This window comes from Pogona vitticeps, chromosome 4 (assembly GCF_051106095.1).
Source record: "Pogona vitticeps strain Pit_001003342236 chromosome 4, PviZW2.1, whole genome shotgun sequence".
NCBI classification, from domain to species: Eukaryota; Metazoa; Chordata; class Lepidosauria; order Squamata; family Agamidae; genus Pogona; species Pogona vitticeps.
The window spans coordinates 161,669,145-161,694,409 of NC_135786.1; the positions used below are offsets into that span (position 1 = coordinate 161,669,145).

General features: G+C 37.7%; 1 protein-coding gene and 1 long non-coding RNA gene across 7 annotated transcripts in view; one reads left to right on the forward strand and one right to left on the reverse strand.

Annotated features, from left to right (window-relative positions):
- LOC144589216 (uncharacterized) overlaps nucleotides 1-14,507 on the forward strand; it is a 641,777-nt gene extending 627,270 nt beyond the window's left edge. Inside the window, exon 2 of the long non-coding RNA XR_013545199.1 lies at nucleotides 10,979-14,507. This is a non-coding gene — a long non-coding RNA (uncharacterized LOC144589216). The remainder of the gene's footprint in view (nucleotides 1-10,978) is intronic.
- The window catches only part of MAK (male germ cell associated kinase), a 43,611-nt gene that overhangs the window by 12,235 nt on the left and 6,111 nt on the right, over nucleotides 1-25,265 (reverse strand). For 4 of the 6 annotated variants that reach the window (XR_012086749.2, XM_020797105.3, XM_072998606.2 and 1 more), the window contains exons 3-13: nucleotides 23,365-23,419; nucleotides 21,846-21,967; nucleotides 18,284-18,363; nucleotides 16,685-16,817; nucleotides 16,428-16,599; nucleotides 15,074-15,241; nucleotides 13,487-13,822; nucleotides 11,331-11,521; nucleotides 8,870-9,000; nucleotides 6,359-6,487; nucleotides 570-644 (exon numbers count right to left, since the gene is read on the reverse strand). Coding sequence is in view for 5 of the 6 variants with exons in the window: in XM_020797105.3 (XP_020652764.3) it covers nucleotides 570-644; nucleotides 6,359-6,487; nucleotides 8,870-9,000; nucleotides 11,331-11,521; nucleotides 13,487-13,822; nucleotides 15,074-15,241; nucleotides 16,428-16,599; nucleotides 16,685-16,817; nucleotides 18,284-18,363; nucleotides 21,846-21,967; nucleotides 23,365-23,419 (1,592 nt within the window). In the remaining variant the exon portion in view is untranslated. The remainder of the gene's footprint in view (nucleotides 1-569; nucleotides 645-6,358; nucleotides 6,488-8,869; nucleotides 9,001-11,330; nucleotides 11,522-13,486; nucleotides 13,823-15,073; nucleotides 15,242-16,427; nucleotides 16,600-16,684; nucleotides 16,818-18,283; nucleotides 18,364-21,845; nucleotides 21,968-23,364; nucleotides 23,420-25,265) is intronic. The other 2 variants (XM_020797108.3, XM_020797109.3) reach the window with 2 other exon arrangements.

The window sequence follows — 25,265 nt, forward strand, 5'->3', positions numbered from 1 at the left end:
TTATAGTCAGGCTTCACTCTATGTCTCCTGTGAATCCCACTAAACAGTATGGAACATACTTCCCAGAAGCATGCATAGGACTGCACAGTAAAAATTAACAAACCATCTATTTGAGTTTCCGAATTACTGCATACCATCTGATTGATTAAAGTCACAATAGCAAACAAATCCTGACACTTTCTCAATATTAAAAGAGCTCTGCTTCTATCTTCCATACCTTTGAGCCAATCTAAGGGTGTGATCAAACAGGCATATAACTTGCCTTTTGAACTGCTTGTAGCACTCCCCGGTGTGAACTATCAGTGATCACAAGATATATTGGGGATAGTATTCTAGTGCTACCCTGATCCTTGCCTAAGCTGGCCCTTTTTGTACAAAACAAGTACTTCTTTTTCTAAGAACTACCAAACTGAAGCCATGGCATACTGTACGTATGTCAATACACTACCAAGGATCAAACAATGTATTTTCAAACATCAATACTAAGCATACACAATCTGAACACAGTAAGAAAAGAATCTGAAACCTAAAAAGGATTAAGTGTTGCTAAATATAATGCTATTCATTACCTTTTGGCTCTTCTAATTTTTCATTCATTCTTTCTTTGCATGACAGTTTCTCAATTGGTTTAATTAAGTTTTCTTCTTCAAAAGAGGCAGTGAAACAGATGAAGGAAAGAAAAGGGTGAAAATAAATTCTTAGGGAAAAAGAATTAATGGATGAAATGAATGAAAGACATACAAACATAAAAAAGCAAAGGAACCCAGAAATAAAACATATGCAAATAAAGGTTCAATCCTGAGTCGATAACATGGAGGCAGACTGGCTGAGCTGATACCAGATCACTTGAGGCAGTGTTGAATCCAAATGTCTACCAATGTAGAGATATTAAACAAGTGTCAGGAATTGTGAAACTTGTTTAACTTTATGCCAGCATAGTGCCTGTCAGTCAGGGCTGAGATGGATTTGTATCTCGAGTAAAGGCGCTACTACATTTCCTTAAAAAAAAATCCCAGAGTTGTCTTGGGGTATTATTATATCAATTCATGTCATGTGCTCTTTGTGTCATTATTCCCATCCTGATGAAGCAGCCTCAATTAAATCAGGTTAATCTGGTGCAGGGGACTGAATCACCTTAAATAGGTCTGCATTCCACCTTTGTCCCGAACTGTCTTATCTAGAGTTCTATCATTTGCCAAACATTTGCAGGGGGAATTTCTTTATTCGTTCCTTAAAATTTGCAAGCAATTTCCCCCTTCTTTTTTATTCTAAGTGGTATAGCACTGCATCAACGTTGCAGTTAGCATATTTTTCAGTGATTAAAACTTCCTTTTCATCTCTCAATCTACTGTTAATTATTGACCTTCCTGTAAAATAGCATGACAAAGCTTGGAAATGTAACAAGACAGTAAAAACACACAAACACACCCCAGTAAAAAAAGAAAGAAAAGAAAGGGGCTGGCATACTGTCTGTGCAGAGAAGCTAAAAGTCACAAACCACATGTTGATAACGATCCAGCAAGACTTCATCAGCTACATTTGTGTGAAAAAGGAAGTATACCCTCTTGGAATTCTATGGTTTTATGTATTAGGACATACGAAAAACCATCTCTTCTTTATCAGGTCTGAAAATTAGGTAAATGCAACTTCAGAGGAAGAACAACATATGCCATATTACACTGTGTCATGATTTATTTAACCAAAATAAAGCCAAAAAGGAGAAGCCATGTGTGAAAATCTAAGTACCCCTTATGATTTAAAAAGCTTGTAGAACCGCCTAATTTGAAGTTCAGCAATGCCAGATTTAGAGTGGAGGGATGGCTGGTCTGACGGTTGGTCACAGTGACAGAACAGTGAACAGCCTTCAAATATTTGTTCACCATTCTTCTGCAACAAGTAGGAACTGTGCCAGTGCCGTATCTCCCTCTACCCGTAATCACTCTGATGTTCAGAGGACCCAGCTGGGGCGGCAGGCCCTTCATTCCATGTCAAACAAAAAGAAGGGGGAAAAGAAAAGACCAGAAAGATTACAAATTAACAAAACAAAAATATAATAATAATCAAATTAACAAAATTAATTAAGCCATAACATAAAAAGAGACATGTAATTTTAAATTAAATAACCAATTTAAACAACTAAAAAAAAATTAAAATATAGAAAAAAAATTGAATAAAGGACATTCGACACACAGACTGACTGGAATTTTGGCCCACTTTTGTTTACAATGTTGCTTCAATTCATTGAAGTTTGTGGGCATTTCTTTATGCACAGCTTTCTTAAGGTCCAACTACAGCATTTCAATGGGTTTGAGATCTGGACTTTGACTCAGCCATTGCAGCACTTTAATTCCTTTCTATTTCAGCCATTCTGTTATAGACTACAGTGGTGCCCCGCAAGACGATGTTAATTCGTTCAGCGAAAATCGCTGTTTTGTGAAAACATCTTGTGAAATGTGGTTCCCCACTGGAATGCATTGAAATCCATTTAATGTGTTCCAATGGAGAAAATCATCATCGTTTTGCGAAAATCGGCCATAGGAAAACCGTTTTGCGAAGTGCGGATCAGCTGTCAAAATCGCTGTCTTGCGAAAAACTGTCCCAAAAACACCTGTTTTACGAGTCGCGGACTTAGCTGTCGAAATCATCTTGCGAACCCCCCCAAAAAACCATCTTGCGAAGCACGGACCGAAACATCGTCCAGCGAAAATAGCCCATAGGAAACACCATTTTGCAAACCACTATAGTGATCGCAAAAACTCATTGTCTAGCGAATAAATCGTTTTGCGAGGTAATCTTCTAGTGGGGCACCACTGTAGTTGGCGTGTTTGGGGTCATTGTCCTGTTGCATGACCCAATTTCACCCAAGCTTTAGCTGTCAGACAGATGGTCTCACATATTACTCTGCACATACAGATAACTTCATGGTCAACTCAAAGACTGTACGGTGTCCAGGTCACTGGGTTGCAAAACAGACTCAAATCATCATCCCTCCACCACCGTGACAGCTGGTATAAGGTGTTTGTGCTGATACACTGTATTTGATTTTCACCAATCGTGGCACTGTGCATTATGGCAAAACATCTCCACTTTGGTCTCATCTGTCCAAAGGGCACTGTTCCAGATGTCTTGTGGTTTGTCCAGGTGCAGCTTTGCAAACTTAAGCAATGCTGCCATGTTCTTTTTAGAGAGAAGAGGCTTTCTCCTGGCAACTCTTCCAAACAAACCCTCTTTATTCAGTCTTTTTCTAATTGTACTGTCATGTACCCTAATATTTCACATGATAACTGAGGTCTGTAAGGTCTGAGACGTAACTTATGGGTTTTTTTTACAATTTTTATAAATCTGAACTTAAGGTGAATTTGCTCAGATATCCACTCCTAAGACAACTGTCTTGAATGTTTTCCACTTCTGAATAATCTTCCTCATGGCAGAATTATGGCCTTTCAATTGTTTGGAAATGTCCACATAACCCTTCCCAGACTGAGGGCAGCAACAAGTGCTTCTCTATGATCATTGCTGATGTGTTTCCACCTTGGCATTGTGTTAATTCTCAGCTGAATAGTTCAGACCAGGAAAATGCTAAAACTGCAGCTTTTCTAGAGGTGGTCAAACTCGCTGATGATCAATTAATTATTCAAGTGTACTTGATTAGGAGCACTTGGCTGCTACATACCCTCTTAATTCCTATGGATGTACTTAGATTTTCACACATAGCTTCTCAATTTTGGCTTTATGTTTGTTAAATAAACTTGACACGGTGTATTATGGCATGTGTTGTTGTTCCTCTGAGGTTGTATTTTCCTAATTTTCAGACCTGCTAAGGACCAGATGATTTTTATTATGTCCTGATACGTAAAATCATGGAATTCAAAGAAAGTGTACTTTACTTTCTTTTTCACATAAATGTATGCGATACAGAACTAATTTCAAAGTTTATTTAAAAAAAGTAGTTCAGCAAAGGAAGCATCTGATTTCCTGATGGGACAGCATCCTGTACTATCTCAAACACATCATCAATGTCAGCAAAGGAAATGCCCCTTCCACCTGACCATTCCACCTGACCATCTGGCCATGGCCATTCATAAAACCAAAAGCAGGTCAAGAGAGCAGCACAGAGTGTTTTAAAATAAACCACCTCTTGATGGGTGTTCAAAAAGAAATTATTCCTTGAAGAAAAGTGCAAGCTTCCCCCAGCTTACAGTAACATCATGTACTCATGAAATGTTCAATCAATTTGCATCATGCTAAACCCAGAGTGACTGGAGGATTAAACTTCAATGAAGTCGCACCATTACTCCTTTCCTGCGCCTCCCCTTCTCTGTTCTTCTTTTGGCTCTTCAGCCAGCACAGGACAGTTGCACCAGCATAACAGTTTCCTGCTCATTCCAAACTCAGCACTGGTAAGTGTATTTTCCAGTTTGGATTGCACTGCAGATCTTTAGAATCCCTTTATAATGATTCTTCCTGAACTATCGAAAGGATGATTACTAAAAGAGCCTATAGCTGTGATCACCTAGATCCAAACAAATCAAACATAGCTTACATCTGTCAGTATTCACAGTGATGAAAACAGGATACTGTAAGGCTGAATTACCTTTATTGGTCTTACAAAAATACCACTTCAGAATTCTAAATAAAGATAGGATAATGCATATGGTATCTTATTATATATAAAAATATATATCTTACAAACATTTACTAGAAGGAAGTCTTAGTGACTTCAGTGGGATGCTGTTTAAGGTAAATGTATACATGAATGCAGAGCATTCATACAATAAGATGAATTTATATTATACAATAAGATGAATTAATATTAATTACAATAGTACTTGAAATCAGATTAAGGAAAGTTTCTGATAGAATAAAAGTGCTCTATCTACCTCTGAGGCCTATCACAGCTACAAGATATGAAAATATTGTTGTGTTTATCCAATTGTTCAATACATCTAGAGAAAAATATGGCAATTTAAACACCATTTTGCATAATAGTAAGATCAACTGAACTGCAAGTGTTGCAAAGGCATGTAAACCATCTAGACAAATGGAGTTAACTTAATTTGTCAAAAATCATTACTCTCCAATTTTACAGTATATAGTAGCTGAAATCCTGATGTGCAGCTATGGCTGTTGCAAGTCTTACAATGAACTGTGCAATTTCACAACACAGACTGCCTGGGTGTAATACCCTGCAGCCTTCCACAGCCAAAATTTTATATTACTATGTCTGCAACAGGATTTCGCTTCCTGTGTCACTGAAACTCTGCACAATGAAGCCATTCAATTTGTTCTGTTTTCTAGCAATCTTAACAGTTTGGTTATTAGACAAGGGCTTAAAACAAGTTAGCATATCACTATAGTTACATATTTGAAAGATACAGCCACCTAATAAAATATTGTCCAGACAGAAAGAAAATATATCTCTTTGAACTTTCTGAATTTAGAATATAAAATATTTCAGAACTGGTTCTAGAACTTTGACTTTAAAATCATCTACTTCCTTTTGATAATTTCTTCTTGGATATAGATTCAATCAAAAGGAATAATAAATGTCAAATGATTTGCTGACATTAATACAGTAATCTATCAGTTTACATTAACAGAATAAAAAGCTTTCTTGATTATGTTTCTGCATTACCTTTAGCATACACTTTTTCCACAACATTTTATTGTTGTGATCAGACATTTCATCAATCAAGTGAGACAAAAAAAATGTTAAAACACAATTAGATATTTCACCTCAAGGGAGTCCACCTGTCCCATCTAATAAGAGCAATACATGCCTTCATTCACTTAACCTAGAAATACTTTCTCTTAGCTGGAAAAGACATACTTGGATTATCTTACTTGAGAATTAGCTGGAAAAGACATACATCTGTATGTATGCATTTTTGCATGCGCACAAACACACTGCCACAGATGGATAACTCAGTAGTTTAGGCATCTGGCTGTGGAACCAGAGGTTGGGAGTTTGATTCTCTACTGTGTCTCCCTGACAGGGCCTGGGCTTGATAATCCATAGGGTCTGTTCCAGCTTTTCAGTTCTAAGATTATTATATATGTCTAGTCATACATCTGCATTACAGTGCACACTCGGATGAAAGGCATCTCTTACAACTGCTTTATAACATGAACTCAAGATATACATTGCCCACTAAATTGTAACACTGTTTCTAGTTGCATGGTTGTTGCTATGGGTATGTTTATTTTACTTAAGTGCATTACTCAATATTATGCATACTATAGAAATAACAAAACACTAACTGGAAACAACAGAAAAACTAAAAATATAAACTAATTTTATAGAATATATAAAAAATGAATCAGGGGTGCACTGGCAATAGTATGTTACATTAATTACCTGCAGCAACACGACTGAAAGACAGACCTCCCATTGGTGCTACTGGTTTCGAAAACAATGGATTGTTCCAAGGACCACGTGAAGCCTCTTTATTGACTGCGCCTGAAGAAACAATCTTAGGGTTGACACCTTTGAAAAATAATAATTGGAAAGGTTAGTATCAAACTTTCAGTTTAGGACACAACTTATCACAAGCTCTCAGCAGAACACAGCTTTCAATATTTTATGCTGAATGACAGTCAGACAAGAGGTACTCCTAAACCAAAACTACTGAATCTGACTGCCAAAAGCGAAGACTTTTTTTTTTATCCTACTGCCTCAATTTCTTAAAAATATACACACAGAGGCAGAAAATCAAAAGGCTGATTCAAAGACCTGTATGAAAAGAATGTGCTTTAAGTAACACCAAAATCTGCTTCCACTTTTGGCATCTCCGACTGAACTGCTGGTTGCTTGAACGGCAGGCTCTTGTGTACCATCACACATTTAAGAGTCATTAATATTCCTCTGAAGGTGACATTGGAAAAAGAAAACAGTATGAGATGGGATTGCTGATAACGAAAGACATATAACTCTAAGGGAATAAGGGACCAACTGAATGTATGTGCCACTTGACCTCATATTTTGGGTTGGGTCACCTCCCACTAGTCAAGGGCTACCTATACTTCTGACCTACATGCAGCCACGTGAAAAGGAAAGTATGCCCCCTTTGAATTCTATGGTCTTACATATCAGGACATAATAAAAATCATCTAGTCCTCAGCAGGTCTGAAAATTAGGTAAATGCAACCTCAGAGGAAGAACAACACATGCCATATTATACCGTGTCATGATATATTTAACCAAAATAAAGCCAAAAGGGAAAAGCCATGTGTGAAAGACTAAGTACCATTATGATTAAACAGCTTGTAGAACCACCTTTAGCAGCAATGATATGAAGTACAGTGGTGCCTCATATTACGACGTTAATTCGTTCCAGCGAAATCGCTGTAGAATGAAAATGTCGTAATGCGAAAATAAAAAGCCCATTGAAACGCATTGAAACCCCTTCAGTGCGTTCCAATAGGCTGTAAACTCACCGTCCAGCGAAGATCCTCCATAGGGCGGCCATTTTCGGTGGCTGTCTTGCGAGGAATGTCCCAGAAAACAGCGGGGAGCCATTTTATTTACCCGGCAGACATTTTGAAACCGCCAATCAGCTGTCCGAAAATTGTCGTTTTGCGAAGAATCGGTTCCCGAAGCACGGAACCGATCATCGCAAAGCGAAAAACCCCTATTCAGACCATCGTTTTGCGATCACAATTGCGATCGCAAAAAGATAGTCATAATGAGATTTCGTCGTAATGCCGGGCAATCGTAAAGCGAGGCACCACTGTAATAATTTTCTGTATGACTTTTTCAGTCTCTCACATCATTGTGGAGGAATTTTGGCCCACTTTTCTTTACAATGTTGCTTCAATTCATTGAGGTTTGTGGGCATTTCTTTATGCACAGCTCTCTTAAGGTCCCACTACAGCATTTCAATGGGGTTGAGGTCTGGACTTTGACCCAGCCATTGCAACACTAATTCCTTTCTATTTCAGCCATTCTGTTATAGACTTGTTGGTGTGCTTGGGGTCATTGTCCTGTTGCATGACCCTATTTCACCCAGCTTTAGCTGTCAGACAGATGGCCTCACATATTACTCTAGAATACTTTGCTATATAGAGGAGTTCATGGTCATGGTAAGGTGTCCAGGTCACTGGGCTGCAAAACGGACTCAAATCATCATCCCCCCACCATCGTGCTTGACAGCTGGTATAAGGTGTTTGTGCTAATATGCTGTATTTGATTTTCACCAAACGTGACACTGTGCATTATGGCAAAACATCTCCACTTTGGTCTCATCTGTCCAAAGGGCACTGTTCCAGATATCTTGTGGTTTGCTTTGCAAACTTGAGCAACGCTGCCATGTTCTTTTTAGAGAGAAGAACAACTCTCCTGGCAACTCTTCCAAACAAACCCTATTTGTTCAGGCTTTTTCTAATTGTACTGTCATGAACCCTAACATTTCACATGCTAATTGAGACCTGTAAGGTCTGAGATGTAACTCTTGGGGCTTTTTGCATTTTTTCTGTATCTGACCTTGGGTGAATTTGCTTGGACACCCACTCCTGGGAAGACTGACAACTGTCTTGAATGTTTTTCACTTTTGAATCATCTTCCTCTGGATAGAATGATTGCCTTTAAATTGTTTGGAAATGGCCTCATGACCCTTCCCAGACTAAGGGCATGAACAAGCGCTTCTCCATGATCATTGCTGATGTGTGTCCTCCTTGGCATTGTGTTAGCACTCACCTCAGTGCTCCACACCAGCAAAATACTAAAACATCAGCTTTTCTAAAGGTGGTCACACTTGCTTGATTACCAATTACTCAAGTGCAATTGGTTAGGAACATCTGGCTGTAAAAAGTCTGTCTAAATGAGGAATATATACAAAGTAAGAAAAAAAATTAAAAGTCACCCTCTTACCAGGTAGATATCTTGATTGTTTTAAGTAGTACTGTTTTGCTGATGTAGTTGAAATACCAGAGTCATTTCTCTTCAGAATCTTGTTTTCTCCTCCTGAATGACCAGAGCTGGGGGATTTCACCTCAGGAACACTGAAATTTAAGATTACCCATAACAAAACAAATTAACCTTTAATCTACACCAAACATTCTCTGTGGATCTTCCAGAGATTTCACAGAATGATGTAGTGTGCAAATGTTACGCAGCATCTACACCAGGCAAGAGCCAAGAGTGCCCCGCAAGCTGCACATCCATGCAGTGCCTAAATGTGGCTCCCAACACGCCACAGTGCAAGAATTTGTTTTTTGTTTTTTTGAGTAGCCATTACTCAAAGATTTTTTTTGAAATGGCATATAGGAAGAGGTAATTGTACTCTTCCAAATACCCACTTATCGCAGTATTTATCTGAGGTGTAGGAGACCTGGAGCAAATGTGTAATGAGAACCCAAACCACACATAACAAAGTAACTCACAGCATATATGTGTGCTGCAAACGTTATCTCTATTTCAAATGTTCACAAAAAGGGTTAAAATCAACATGGGGCACAAGGTGCACTTCTGCCATCCCTTGCCTCAAATGGAAAGCAAGTCTGAAGAAGAGAGTTGCACTGAGAGGCACCCTGTTTACAAGATGATGGCCTCTTCAGACTGTCACTTTTCCATATCTAGAGAGCAATGGGAGGTGGGGCTAGTATGCTATTCCTTCATGTGTAGATTTTCAACTATCCTGTGAGCATCTCAATAGGATTATCTTGGCAAGTTTAATGCATTCCCTATTCCATTTCATGCTGCACAGCCAAATATGGCCAAAGAATGTTCCCTGTGCCCAAACTCTTACAAAATAATTCTGTGGCCCAATTCCCTCGTACCACAGATCTCCCATGACAAAGCCCATCCTTCTGCCTCCTCACAATGACAGTATTGTACAGTAATTTCTACATGATCTGAGCCAATTTACACAAATCTCTTCCAAGCAAATCTAATCTGATTAGCAACAAAGTCAATGGCAAGACAATATTGTTAAGGATTAAGCCCGGAACAACTGGGCACTACCCTTTCTAGTTCTGTCTGGGATTGTGAATGATCAACAGCATCACTGATCCCTGGACTTCACAAATTTCCATGAAAAGGGCTATGCTTTTCCACCTGTAAGATCTATTGTATTTACATCATATACATAAAAGATCTTACAACATACAAACATTTATTTGTTGATTCCTAAATGATCAGTATTTAGTCTAAAATAGGTAGGTAGGTAGGTAGGTAGGTAGGTAGGTAGGTAGGTAGGTAGGTAGGTAGGTAGGTAGGTAGGTAGGTAGGTAGGTAGGTAGGTAGGTAGGTAGGTAGGTAGGTAGGTAGGTAGGTAGGAAGGAAGGAAGGAAGGAAGGAAGGAAGGAAGGAAGGAAGGAAGGAAGGAAGGAAGGAAGGAAGGAAGGAAGGAAGTAGAACAAAACTTTAATTTTCCTTGCTTGTTTGTGTAAAACCTAGCTTTTCTAACCTACCACCTGCGTTAAAAATAAACAAAATCGGCTTTGAAAATAACTGTCTGATATTTCTGCAAGTGAATGACACTGAGTGGCTGAGAGATAGCACGTGGCATTTCGTGTTACTGCACAGACAGTCAGAAGCCATAGGAAGAGAGAGTCAGAGTCAATCAGTGTCAATGTGATAATATTATTGTTATTTTAAATTTTTATGGAATCATTACAACAAAAATTTTATAAAAGGAGTGTGTGTATCAGCAGATTAACTTATTTCTCCCTTCTCTTCAAATCTGAAGACCATTCATGAGAAACTTTAAATATATATTTGATGCACTTCAAGGTTTTAAATCTTGAGTCATGTCTTGATGCTCCACAGCAATAAAAAATATTTAAAGGTATCTGTGGTAAAGAAAGGTTAAGAACCACTGGACTAGAATAATCAATATAGACAGAGAAGTGTTTATTCAATGTATATGCAGATATATTCACTCAACAGATTCAAGTTAATATATAATATTATTATATTTAGACTATACATTTCTTTGACTATTACAATTGATATAAAGGAGCAAATATCATAAACCAGGTACAGTGGACCCTTGACTTACAGACGGCTTGACTTACAGACTTTTTGAGTTACAGACTTCTCTGGCCGCAAAATTTAGGTTTGACTTGCAGCCTGAGAATTGACTTACGGACCAGAAAAAAACCAAAATGGAACAAAAACGGCCTGTTACGGGATTAATCGGTTTTCAATGCACTGTAGGTCAATGGAGACTTGACCTACAGACTTTTTGACTTGAGAACCACCTTCCAATACGGATTAAGTTCTCAAGTCAAGACCCCACTGTAGATAGAAAAACAGTGACTGTATTCTTATTTCTGCAAAAGCAGATGTTATAAACTAATGGAAGTTTATACTGTAAAAAAAGCCTTACCTAAAAAGTGATTCTTTTGTTTTCTTTTCACTTAACGCAGTAATGCTAGGTTTCTTAGAATGAGAAATTCCAAATTCTGCATCGTCAAAATCATCCAAACTATCCATGGTTTTTAATATAGTCTGACCCCATCGACGCCGACAGTTTTTCAGGCCCACTGCACCATTTGAAGGTCCTGTGGCTATTTGCTTCTGTTTTCATGACACAAAAAGTTTAAATCATTTTTTGCATATTTTAAAATTTGAACAATACCATACATTGTTGAAGAAATAGTGGGAACGAAGGTTTCTGAATTTAAAAGTGGAGTAAGCCATAATGAGAATCTCATTCTATAAAGGAATCAATGTTCCTCAAAGAAAGAAATGGCTGAGGACAAAGAAGGAAATCTAGATTTGGGCAAACTCCTCCAGCCTATCACATGACAAGAAAACTGGTCCATTTCAGCAGAATATTTTAATCCAATTCTGTCCACCTTGGTGCCCTCCAAATTTTTTTGGAGGCTCTAATCCAACATATTTGGAGGGCACAAGTGGAGCACTGATTAGGCAGCCCTTATAGATTGACAAGGATGGACTGCAAGAGTGACTGTATTATGAAACTGTGGGCTACGTTTACTTTTCTATCTTGCATGTCTTTCCTTTCCTCATCCTCCTAGGTACGTTATCCAGCAATAATTATGAGACTTTAGAAAAGGAAATATTTCTAAGAAAAGGATGTCCCCCTCCAATAAAAGACAAGATCATGTGATTTAGAAAGTGGATGAAAAGCATGAATGAAACTGCAGTGACAGCAGATATTGTTTCCCTTACAGAAGAAGGCACTAGCTATATTAAGAAGAGTTTCAAAGAATAAAAGCTGAGCTATTATATAGTTATGCATACACTGACACTTGGAAGAGGAAGCTATTAGCCTTTTTTCCTTTTGTCTTCTCTTCACGGATATATTGCACCGCTCCCTCTCATCTCCTAATATAATTATGTAACACAAACTTCAGTTAAGTCTTCTTTCTATTCTTTTAAAAAATCAAATAAATTAAGCCACTGGCAATGGTGCGGCTAAAAAATATTGTAAATAAATAAATAAATAAATAAGTTTCTCTTTGGATATTTGCTGTCTTTTTTAGAGTTCTCACATACAAACACAATACATGTGTAAACGATATACTGTATCACTAAAGTACATTCAAAAACTTAAATTTATCTCAATATAATTATCTGCAAAAGTATTAGAATAATATCATTTTAACCATATCAAAGCCTCACAAGTGAAGATAATCACCACTGATTATATAACATGCCACCTACGTTTCCCTGTATAGATCCCTATCTTCAAATATTGGAGGCGTGGTTACTTGTGCTTTTGCACTACAGTTCCCATGGCCAGTGACTGTGCTGCCAGGAGAATTCTGGGAGCTGTAGTCCAGAGAAACACAAATGAGTAAATCCCGAGAGTTAACAAATGTTGTCAGTAATTCACTCTAACTGGCCACTGATCAGATGCAGACCCATCCAGCAAAATCCTAAACACCGAGTACCTTGTTCTTTCCCCACTTCTCTGATGTATTTTTTGCACAGATATAGCAGTAGCATGAGCTAGGGATGGATGCCTGCACGGCATTCTCTAAAGCTTTTCTTCCAGCATTAGAAACATATGATGGATCTGGCATTGTTTTTTCCCCCAGCCAAATGTGGGCAACTAGGTTTCCACTCTAAACAAAAATTTCCTCTGAAGCCTCATGCACTGCTGCTGTCAAGCTTGGGAAGGACAAGGCGTTCACAAAAAGACAGACTGGGGGGGGGGGGGGACACAGGACTGAGAGACCAGTGTGTATGGGAAAGGAGAAAAGCTGCTGCGCAAAAAAGAATATATACTACAGAATAGAGAAAGGAAGAGAGATAAGGAAAGGAAAGGAAGAAAAAAATTAGTAAACGCTCAGGGCGGTGAGGGTTAAATTTTAAGGGGCACAGGGGAATTTTTTTTTTTCAAATCATCTTAGAAAGAAGGCAGCAAGTTCAAATTCTGACTTGCTGTTTTTTGTCATTAGGTGAAATAGCTCCCTTAAATTAATAAAAATGCTACATTGGTCCTCAAAGTGACTTGAGCTGAGCAACCCAGGATAACTGTATTTTGACTTTTGTTTCCTTATGACAACTTACTGGTGTTGAGTTTTTGTTGATGGCTGGAAGAAATGACTGTGATTGCTGTTGCTTTGATGGTTGCTGGTTGGTTACATTTTGTGGCAGCTGAATTGGCTGGAGGGGATACTGGCTATTCCTCATTACACACTGTGGTTGAATTTTCTCAGGTGCATCTGGTGAAGACTGAGATTCTGGTTTAGATATTGATTCTAACTTTGATACAGGTTCCAATCTGGGTAGAGATGGTTTTGGCTCTGTTGACTGAGTTGATCTGAGATGAGATTGCTTCTGATCCACATATTGTGGAGGTGGTCCTAAAATTTGACCGACTTGAAAGTATGGATATTTCAAAACCTGAAGAAAAAAGCAACACTGTAAACTATAAAAGGGGCACATGTTGACAATGCTTCAACTGTAAGACTGTCAAGCACATCTCCATGTGGAAATGAACCAGTCAAGATTACACAGTGCAGGGGAAATTCAGCAAGCTTTGGGCAAGAGCAAAAGCACAGACAAGATTGTATAGATCAGCATTACTTAAGTCAACAAGGAAGTTTAACTACTGTACAAATAAAACTGGAAAGCTGGCATAGGTAATGTGAAGTCAAGACATTACCAATTCAAATCTCACACCAATCCATATCTCATTAGAGGGAGGGAAGATGAGAACAGAAACCAAGTGGACTTATACAGGGAAAGATTCTTCGTGATTCACATCATTTTAATCTATGAATGTTTTTCAGAATAAGAAAGACCTCCTGAAATTAGGCCCAGACGTCCTCTGTCAGCTACAGCAGTTGACAAAGAACCATGTGTATACTTGCCTAGTGGGGCTAGTTTAGGTAGAGGTGACTCTGGTTATGTTGGTTGAGTTGATTGCATCAACAGTCTGGCATTTTACACCTGTTTTAGTTTCCAAACTGTCTTCAAGGATCTCATGCACATTTCAGTAATTCATCCTTGAAGTTTCAAAGGATTACGTACCTGTTGCAAATCTACAAACTTGTTACTATCTACAAACAAGCAGATGCTATTTCCCAAAGGCCTCTGACCTCCCAACCAAATATTATTTTCTTCTTGTATACATTAAGTCTGTGAATAACAAGGTATATCAAAAAGTTTATGCACTGCTTTTTACCATGTACTATAGTTTGTTTTATAAAGTATAAGCAGTCACACTGTCTTTCTACACAATAATACTATGGAACAGTGATCTGAGTACTATGAAGTATATTCATCACTACTTTAAGAATAAAAATAGGCACAAAGACTTAACATATCCTTGTATTTTGTAATAACAAAATATATAATGAACACAGTGGGGTAAGGAAAACTGTTTCTTCTGTTTTTACATAGAGCTGGGCTTTGGTTTGTGTATTTCATTATTAGAAGAATTTCATGAAACTATTTAGCATATTTTGCATCCATCTCTAACAATAAAAAATTCAATTGTTACTTCTTTCTAGTTTTGGTAGAGTGCAATTCAGATGATATAGGAAGACTTTTAATAGTTCAGAATTAATGCATGAAGTTTTGGAATTAGCCTAAGCAAAATGCACTTAAAGTAGACTCTCCATTTTATTTAATACAACAGTGTTTGTATACCTGACTTGCAGTAGGTCGTTTCTTTGGATCCCAGTTCAGCATATCACTCATAAGTTGTATTGCCTCATTGCTGGCATTTGGAATGAGAGTTTTTAAGTTTATGGAGACACACTGAGGGAAGCGAAAATTCATTGCAGCTGCAAGTTGGTATCCTTCTGGCCAATCATTCTGTTTTTTAAAAAATAAAATAATAGTTTTTAAAGCAATAAAGTAAAATACAGTTTTATTGATTGAACTCTTATTGTTTAGTGTAGTAACAACCAGAATAGGTCCATTGTATCAACTGAAATTACAGAGAAGTTGACTCACTGAATACCTGATTCAATGGGCCTACTCAAGGCCCAAATTACTCTGCTAAGCAACAGGATTTTAGCCATTGCTTATTTAAATAAACTATCTTGTTTGTGAAGAACTGATCACAATTAAGGCTTCCAGATGGCTGGTTTCATGTCAGTAACTGCTAGCTTGTTGTCATCTATAGTAGTATCATGACAATCAGCCTGAGCAGATGACACATCCAAATCTTTTCACAGATAAAGAATAAAACTGAGGTTTATATCATCTACTTGGAAGCAACCACACTGAACTCAATGGGATGTTTTTGAATACACAAGTACAGGACTACACTATCAGATACAGAGGTACAGTATTGATCTAGTATTAAAAATAAATTTTTTTAAACCTGCTAACCATGTAAAACCTTCACGTAGTTCATAAAAGTAGCCAGGTTACTCTATACAAGAGAATCATACATAAAAACTACAAAATACAAGTTTGAGGAAGTGGGTTTGAATCACTTCCCCATTAAGTATAGTTAATCTTTAAGGCGCCACAAAGTTTTTGCCTCGTTTGGCATCTGTTATTCAGCAAAAGAGGTATTTTTAAAGTATATTTTTCTTTTTTAAAACACTGTGAGTTTGTTTTCTTTGTCAGTATGTATCTAATTACTTCTTTTTTTAAGATAATATGTGAGCAACCTGGAGTTAATGTATGTATATGAGGGAATGTAAGTTCTTGCCTCATATACTGCCAGATCTGTCCACTCATGAGAATCCCCCAAGGGGTCAGTATGGACCAACAAATCTCCAAAATGGAGAAATATTCCTCATAAAATATTAAGCAACATTTCTCCTATTGAAAGCTTTTTATCTTTCAAAAAAAGAAAGTGCTAATCTCAAAGCAAATACTAATTACAATATGCAAACAAATAAATTGTATTCAGGAAACACAAAATAGTTGCCCAAATAATTAGTAAAACAAAATTGCCAAGCAACTCAAAAGCAAAATCATCTCAATGTTAGCTTTCATTTGATTCCCAGTAACTATAATAGTATGTATTTTCAAAACAGCTTACTTTCTTTGGGGTTCCTAGCACTTGGCAAATTTTAAAGATTTCATCAACTTCACTTGTTCCTGGAAAAAGTGGTCTTAGTGTGTATAGTTCAGCCATTATGCTGCCAACAGCCCATATGTCAATAGGAGAACTATAGACAGAAGATCTAAGTAAAACTTCAGGAGCACGGTACCTGTGATGGTGAAGAGATATAGCTTCAATATACATGTACAGAAATATAAGTGGTAAACAATGGTCCTACTGAACGATATACTTACCATCTGGTGGAAACATAGTCAGTATACGGGGGTTGTGATCGTAGTTCCCTAGCCAATCCAAAATCAGCTATTTTGATAAGTTCTGGACCCATACATAAAAGATTTTCAGGTTTCATGTCTCGGTGGAAAAATCCTATGAACAAAGACCAGTAACAAATAAAGTGATAGCTGTATCAATAACAACTACATCCCAAAATAGTCTTTTAAAAAGTATTCCTTTAACTCACTGCAAAACTCATTTAAATTTTTCCTCCAATATTAAATCAATTAAAGCCTCCAGCACCATTCATACTAGTTTTAAAAATCAGTCATTTAATCTAACAGAATTTCAGCTATTGTAATATTGGCAGTAATTTGTACAACTAAATCAAAAGCAATGCTGTGCATTTAGGAACTAACAGGGGAAAATTTGCCAAGACAGAGTGTCAGACAAGCATAGTATTTGTGTTCCTAGTCTTTCACTGAAACCTTAAGCTCATTCCAACATTCTACCATGTCTCCATGACTGTGAACCGGACAATGACCCAAACTGAGCAATCTCTGTTACCATCTTAGTGAGCTGGATGCTGCTGTGTGGTGTGCTCGCCACACAAGGCCTATGTATCATTAGGTACCAAACATACAAAGAATTCAGACAGTAGAATGGCACTGTCAAAGCTATCATCATCAACCATCTGATCAGCACTTTGTTTATAGTCTTTGATGCAGACTGAGAACCACACACCGGCTGACTGCATGTAGCCAAGTGATCTAAAACAGCAGCCCCACACTACACAAGAAAGCCTCCTTTTGCTGGGGTTTTTTTTATCAAAACATTTAATGTGTTTGTAGGCTTTAAAAGCCAACTCCAACTCTAAGCCTTGGCATGCTCTTGGAATAAAAAGTTGTGTGGAAAAATAAAGCAATAAGAAAATGAGAGTTGTGTGTTGTGTTTTATTGTATTTTAAATGTTGTAAGCTGCCCAGAGACCTTCGGGTAGTGTGGGCGGCATATAAGTTAAATAAATAAATAAATAAAATATGTTGGCTATTTTAAGGAACAAAAGTATTAATTTTTTAAAGCAAACAATCAGCAATCTACCAATAATTGAGATATATAGTTGAAAGCTGTTTATCATGTAAATATGAAATTTGTCTTGTCATGTAACCACTTAATATAAGATAATAAGATGAGAATTTTAAAGCAAATATATATAATCACCTGGTAATATTTATTATAAAAAGAACAGCATGCACAAGAATAAAACAGTCTGAAGTAAAAAGAGGTATACACAGGAAAGTAACATCAGAAGATTTCTAAACAAAACAGTATTTCAGGGAAACACAAGGAAAAATGGAAGAACTATCATCTTGGGAGCTGACATTATAATTTCATTGCAAATAAATACATGAGACCTTTCTTTCAGAGAACAGTATCAAATATCCTTTAGTAAGAAGCTTCATTCTTCACATAGTGCTTTGTTACCACATAATAAAAGTAACAAAGCAACTACAATTTAACAAGTCATTAAGTAATTTCTGCCTGCTGTGAATATCCTTCTATCTCCCCTCTTATATTTATTTTCATACTGAGAAAAATCAAGAGTATGGAGAGACTTACCATGTTTATGAATAAAAGCTAACCCTTGCAATATCTGATACATTATGTTCCTGATAACAGACTCTGGGAACAACTTAGTTCTGTGAAGAAACAAATTAACAACGTCAATGGATTTTCATTACTTTGAGAATTTGTGGATATACAAAGTAATTTCCATCCCAGTCAAGAACAAAGAACACAACTTACAGTACCATGTTTCCCTGAAAATAAGACAGGGTCTTATATTAATTTTTGCTCCAAAAAAGACATTAGGGCTTATTTTCAGGGGATGTTTTATTTTCTTCATGTACAACAATCTACATTTATTTAGTCATGTCATCATATTCTGGTTGCTGCAGAATGCGGCACAATGGTGGAGGGAGGGGTTTCACTTAACTGGGGCTTATTTTAGTGTAGGGCTTATATTATTAGCATTCTGAAAAAATCATACTAGGGCTTATTTTCAGGTTAGGTCTTATTTTCAAGGAAACAGGGTAGCAGCTGGATTTAAAAACAGCTTTTAATTTTGATTTCATTTGTTTGTTCCAATACATCAAGTTTAAGGGTTTTGCTACACTTATCAAACTTAGGTTTTGGTGCTTGGCAGTATTAGAGAGAGAGAAACAGCATGGAAAACTAAAATATCATTCTTCCGCTGGTTATATAAACTAGTCATATGAGTCTGCAGATCAGCTAAATCAGTTTAAAAATACTGAGCTAACGATTTCATCTGTTTTAAACAATATCAACTTCAATGCACAAATGAATATGGAATACAGTTTCAAACAACACAAAGCTATGATATTAAGCAAAAAAAAGAATGAATGAATTTAATTAGTATCACATACAGCATAATGGCAATTTACATTATTCACTTTAAAGCATGACATTTAGATAGTGGTTTTGGTTTAAATAACATCTACAATGCACATTAGCTAAAGTAAAATTTGAAGAGCCAACTGGTTTTCTTTTAGAGACTGGAAGAATCTTACCTCATACTGATGTGCAAGCAGGATGTTTAACCCACAATTACCAAAAGAGGGAAAACTTGTACTGTTTGAGTTGTAGGGTGCATTTTGGACCTCAATGAGAATTCCAAAGTACTGTGAGGTATTAAATTGTCCTATGTCCAGATAAATATTTGTGTATGCTGAACCAAGTGTGTTCCACTCAAACACCCAGAGACAAAGAACACCAGGTAGAATAAAAGGCAAATAGGTAAAGGTTCCCCTTGACAATTTTTGTCCAGTCGTGTTCGACTCTAGGGGGCCGTGCTCATCCCTGTTTCCAAGCCATAGAGCCAGCGTTTGTCCAAAGACAATCTCCCGTGGTCACATGGCCAGTGCGACTTAGACACGGAACGCTGTTACCTTCCCACCGAGGTGGTCCCTATTTATCTACTTGCATTTGCATGCTTTCGAACCGCTAGGTTGGCGGGAGCTGGGACAAAGCGACGGGAGCTCACTCCGTCGCATGGATTTGATCTTACGACTGCTGGTCTTCTGACCCTGCAGCACAGGCTTCTGCGGTTTAGCCCGCAGCACCACCACGTCCCTAAAAGGCAAATAGCACCAGATACAGTGGTGCCTCACACAACGATGTTAATTGGTTCCAAAAAAATCAACGTTGTGTGAAACATCGTTCTGTGAAACACCATTTCACATAGGAATGCATTGAAAACCGGTTAATCCGTTCCAATTGGAACGGATTGCCATCGTTCAGTGAAAATCCCCATAGGAAACATCGTTGAGTGAAACAATGTTTCCTATATTGGAATGTATTGAAGCCGACTCAATACATTTCAATGCCTTTGCAAAGTCCTTTTTCGCTCCTGTAAAAGTGTCTTACAATGTTTGGACGCTGTTTTAAATGATTGCAATGGTTAGTCCACCTCCTGAAACCTATGCAAACTGATTTTGGTGTTGTTCTGACACTTCGTTAATTTATGATGATTTTTTGTTTTTTCTCCATAGGAAACCATTGGATGGTCTGTCTAATGGTTTCCAATGGAAAAAACAAAAAACCATCATAAATTAAGGAAGTGTCAGAACAACACCAAAATCAGTTTGCATAGGTTTCAGGAGGTGAACTAACCATTGCAATCATTTAAAACAGCTTCCAAACATTGTAAGACACTTTTACAGGAGCGAAAAGGGCTCTTTGATCTCCGTTTGCCTTTTAAAGTTCTTCCCGACCTCCCTTTTCGCTCCTGTAAAAGTGTCTTACAATGTTTGGAAGCTGTTTTAAATGATTGCAATGGTTAGTCCACCTCCTGAAACCTATGCAAACTGATTTTGGTGTTGTTCTGACACTTCCTTAATTTATGATGATTTTTTGTTTTTTCCATTGGAAACCATTAGACAGACCATCCAATGGTTTCCTATGGAGAAAAAACAAAAAATCATCATAAATTAACGAAGTGTCAGAACAACACCAAAATCAGTTTGCATAGGTTTCAGGAGGTGGACTAACCATTGCAATCATTTAAAACAGCTTCCAAACATTGTAAGACACTTTTACAGGAGCGAAAAGGGAGATCGTTGTGTGAAAATCCCCCATAGGAAACATCGCTGTGTGAGGCAGCAAATTTAACAGAAAAAGGCATCGTTGTGTGAATTCATCGTTGTGTGAGGCACTTGTTGTGCGAAGCACCACTGTAAAATAAAACAAAACACACATTTCTTGCATTTTCGGGTATTTCCTGACCCAGTTAATTCTAATGTCTCTCCCAATTGAAGAAACTGCAATTTTTCCAAAATGGGACCAACCTACAGATGACCAGAATATGCCACTTCTGCTTTGCACCATCACATGTTGCCAAAAAAAGAAGGGGGCACAGAAAGTTTTTTTGTTTGTTTGTTTGTTGTCCCAATACATTCCACTGTTGGAACAATATCAACCCCCCTTGTTTTGTATTTGTAGGGGGAAAAACAATGCACAGCAGGTGCCTGAAGTTTAGAGACACTGTTTAGGACACTGTAGGTAACAATAATACAGAATGCCTACACTGCAAGTCAAGTTCTGTCTGGATTCTGCAACAAAAACATGACTCTGGGATATCTTGATCAGTATCCTATTCAGGATACTATGTGCATAATAGATATTGCAAAAGTAGCTACAGTTGCTTAGAGAGATCCTGGTCACATAATGGACAATTGTCATGACTGCTCTAACTTCCATTCTGCATGTGATAATCTGAACAGGATACTGGGCTAAAGTCTCCCATCCTACTGCATGAAGGTTAAGAAGATAATATTCAAGTGCTTTAATCTGCCACATGAACAGTCATCATAAGAGGCACCAGGAAGTCTCCTTTTAAAAGCCATTTAGAAAAACAACAGGTTAAACTGGAAAGCTTTAACTGTTCTAATACTTGGGCTTATCTGGATCAAATCTCAATAGGACAGCTATAAAAGAATAAAAGAGGCCCACTTCTTTGACATACAGTGCTAAGTCAAATCTGGACACTTTTACTTCATTGAAATACTAATCATCAGTATGTGATATGGAAAGTTACAATAAGGCTGAAAACATCTACAGGTACACAACACAGGACGCAGTATTACATTTTAAAACAACATACCTGTCTTTCATCAGCTGATAGAGATTTTCTTTCATATATTCAAACACAAAATAAAGATGGTCATTTTCTCGAATAACTTCTTTCAGCTTTATCACATTGGCATGATTAAGTTTTTTCAGAGACTGCAATGCATGAAAATGAATTATTTTAGCTGTGTGTTTTCTTCCGACACAAGTTAAATAAAAACATGGTGGAAAAAAGAAAGAGAAAGGTAAAATACTGTGGTAAATTAAGAGTAAGAATGTGATCTTCCATGGATCAAAATCCACTTCTTCAGACACACTGAGTGCAAATGCTATGTCCTTTATACTTATGCATCTCTCCCTGGTGGTAAGAGTCCAGTCCAGGTGAGCATACAGATATCAAAGTGGCAATGCTATGTTAACACACAGATGAGACTGTCTAGTTATTAATTACTTGATGTTGCAGTCCCTAGCTATGGTGATACAATAGGTGGATCTGGCTATCAAAGAAAGCTAAGAGCAGTTTCTCTTACAACCTTTTAACCAGCAAAGATCTATATGAAGATCATATATTAAATTAAGGTAATTGTAAATTAGCCTAGTGGCTTTTTATGAACATTTTTAATGCTGTGCATTTTTTTACTGATACGTTCTAAATTGTCTTTCAGATAACGGTGTATCCCTATTATAGTTAATTTAATTGCATTTCAATATGATCCTTTGCACATTTCTTCCACATCCTTTTTAAACATCTATTTTTATGGGTATTTGTTTCAATCTTTTTGTGAGCTGCCATGAGTTCCAGTTCTGTGACAAGGTGGGAGACAAGAAGACAAAAATCAAGCAATTAATGAAATAAATACTAAATCTTAGAAGCACCATTTCTCTACGTAGCTTTAGATCGACTATAGAAGTGCACCCTGTAGATGCTCCTGGACTACAACTCCAATTGGCCACAGCCAGCATAGCTAATAATAAAGAAGCTGGGTGTCACAGTCCAAAAACATCAGGAATACTACACTTTCCTGGCCTACCCTATCTCAAGGTGAACAGATTCCTGGCATAGCTATTTTCCACATCTATAGTTCTCCATGTGCAGCCATATATTTTACTGTATTTCCTTCATGAATATTGCAAAATTACATTAATCCCTCAGATTTTTTTAAATAATTAAAATGTAAGACATGGCAGTCAACTGGGTCAGAGCTAGACAGGCTTAAATCCCATCAATGGAGCTTGAGAAAAAGACTGCATGAAGGTGGTGGAGAATTTGGCAAAAGACTTCTGTAAGTTACAGTATGCACTCTGGTTAGTAACAACTTTTCTTCAAAGGCTCTTTTGATAAGAAATAGAGTACAAAGGATTCAACCCAACAGTGGCCTGTTAGCAATTCTTGTTGCTACTGGCATTGTTATCTCAAGATTGTTGCTGCTTGTATACTGACAACACAACAAGAGATATCCATTAGGTATCCCTTAGGAGGGCCAGACCTGGGGCCAATGCCTAAGATCTAACACTTCTATCAAAAGCAATGTTTTCCTAATTAGCAAGACTACCTTGACTTCTCTCAGGTTCATACATTCATCCCAAGAATAGAACTTCCTTTTCATTCTGAAATAAAAACAAACAAACAAGAAAACTGTTATTAAGTAAAAGAGGTAAAACACACCAAGAAAATAAAAAACTGAATAGACAATGTCCTACACTGCAATATTTAAATCAGATCTAATAAATATCAAGCCAAATTACTGGTCAAAACCATCCTGCATAGCTACACAAATTATGTAACTTTTCAAGATGAATTGCCAAGTTGAGAAATCACTGCAGACATGATCAGTTGCATGCTGACTCACACAACTTGGAAAAATTCACATCCAGAAGTTACACTATTTGTGCTACAACTGATGTAGGAATTGGGCCAGTAAGTCAGAGACACAGTCTTGGCAAGAAATTAAAATGTAACACTAGCCCCTGCAAAGGGTTTTTAAGAGATAAGAACGAGGGAAGTAATTCAGATAGGGCAAACTTGGGGCACAACATTTGAGCAGTACAAAAATCCAAGAAAGAAAAGTGAGAAAGCACGCCCCTAAGGGGAAAGAAGAAGGAAGGAATATCCTTACTTAGAAAGATGAAACCACATATCACCACAGGAGAAATAAGAGGAGGGGGAGCCCCCTCCACTGTTGCCCTATGATCATACAGAGAAGGGAACATCTCCACTCAGTCATTCAATGGCTGGTGTGCCTGCATTATGCCCCCAACATTATGCCTGCATTATGCCCTCAACAACAAGTCACTTCTTCCCCATAACATGCAGGAATCTGGGTGAGGCAGAGAGGGAAGAATGGCAATCTAAGGAAAGAGATTTTATCCATGCACCCAATTATCCTCCTCTTCCTCTATGCTTTCTCCAGGCTACTCAGGCATGGTGTTAAGGGAAGCATCTGGGCTGTGAAGGGACCATGACTAGCTGGAACATTTCCTGATTTCAGATGTAACAGATGCCTTCACAGCATCAGACTTTCTCTAAGCAATCTTTTTTTTTTTGTCCATCTGCTGTGCTCTCCACTAATCCCTGTCACTTAGCAGCTGCCCCTGGGAGAGGGAGAAGTGTGAGATCTACTTCCCCTTCTTGTACAGAGAAAAAAGAAGGTTCAGAGCTTGGTATGAAATCAATTGACAAGTAAGGACTATTTTGTGCAAAGATTCCTTTTTTCTGTCCTAGAAAATGTTTTTGGCTGCTTCTCTGAGGAAACACCATCCCCATCTCTCCTCCCTATATATTTATCAAGAGCATTTTTCACCCTGTCAGTTTGCTATGACCATTTCCCCCACTCCATATTTCTAACTTGGCACTCTTTCTATTTGCAGCCAAGATCTCTTAGCCCCCTTTTGTCCATGAACCACCATCTTCCAACTCTTTGTCTTTACATCTTAGGGCAGTGGTTCCCAAGCTTGAGCCTCCAGATGTTCTTGGACTTCAACTTCGAGAAATCCTGGCCAGCAGAGGTGGTGGTGAAGGCTTCGGGGAGTTGCATGCCATGAAGTTCTATGCCATGAAGGAAAGCAAAGTGGGAATGATCTATGGGGCCCAAGCTACAAGGCTGTAGGTTACATAAGATTCCTACAGTACTTAAAGAGCATATTCATGCTGCAGTATTATTGGCAGTGTTTGTATTAAAATTTCTCAAACACCAACAAACACGGTGTATCTGTGGACCAAGAGTGGGCAATCTCCAAAGGTCCAAGGGCTGCATATGCCCATTCCCAGACCTTGGGAGGCCACATCCACAGCTGCTCCTACAAGACATAACCCTTTAAAAATGTGGAGTTTACTTTTAAAAAGCTTTCTTTCACCATATGTTGGACAATTTTTAAAAAATGACAGAGTTAGAGATTGAGTGTCTCTATGTAGCCTTCAAGACAGCCTGGCACCTCTATTTTCCAGAGGGTTGAA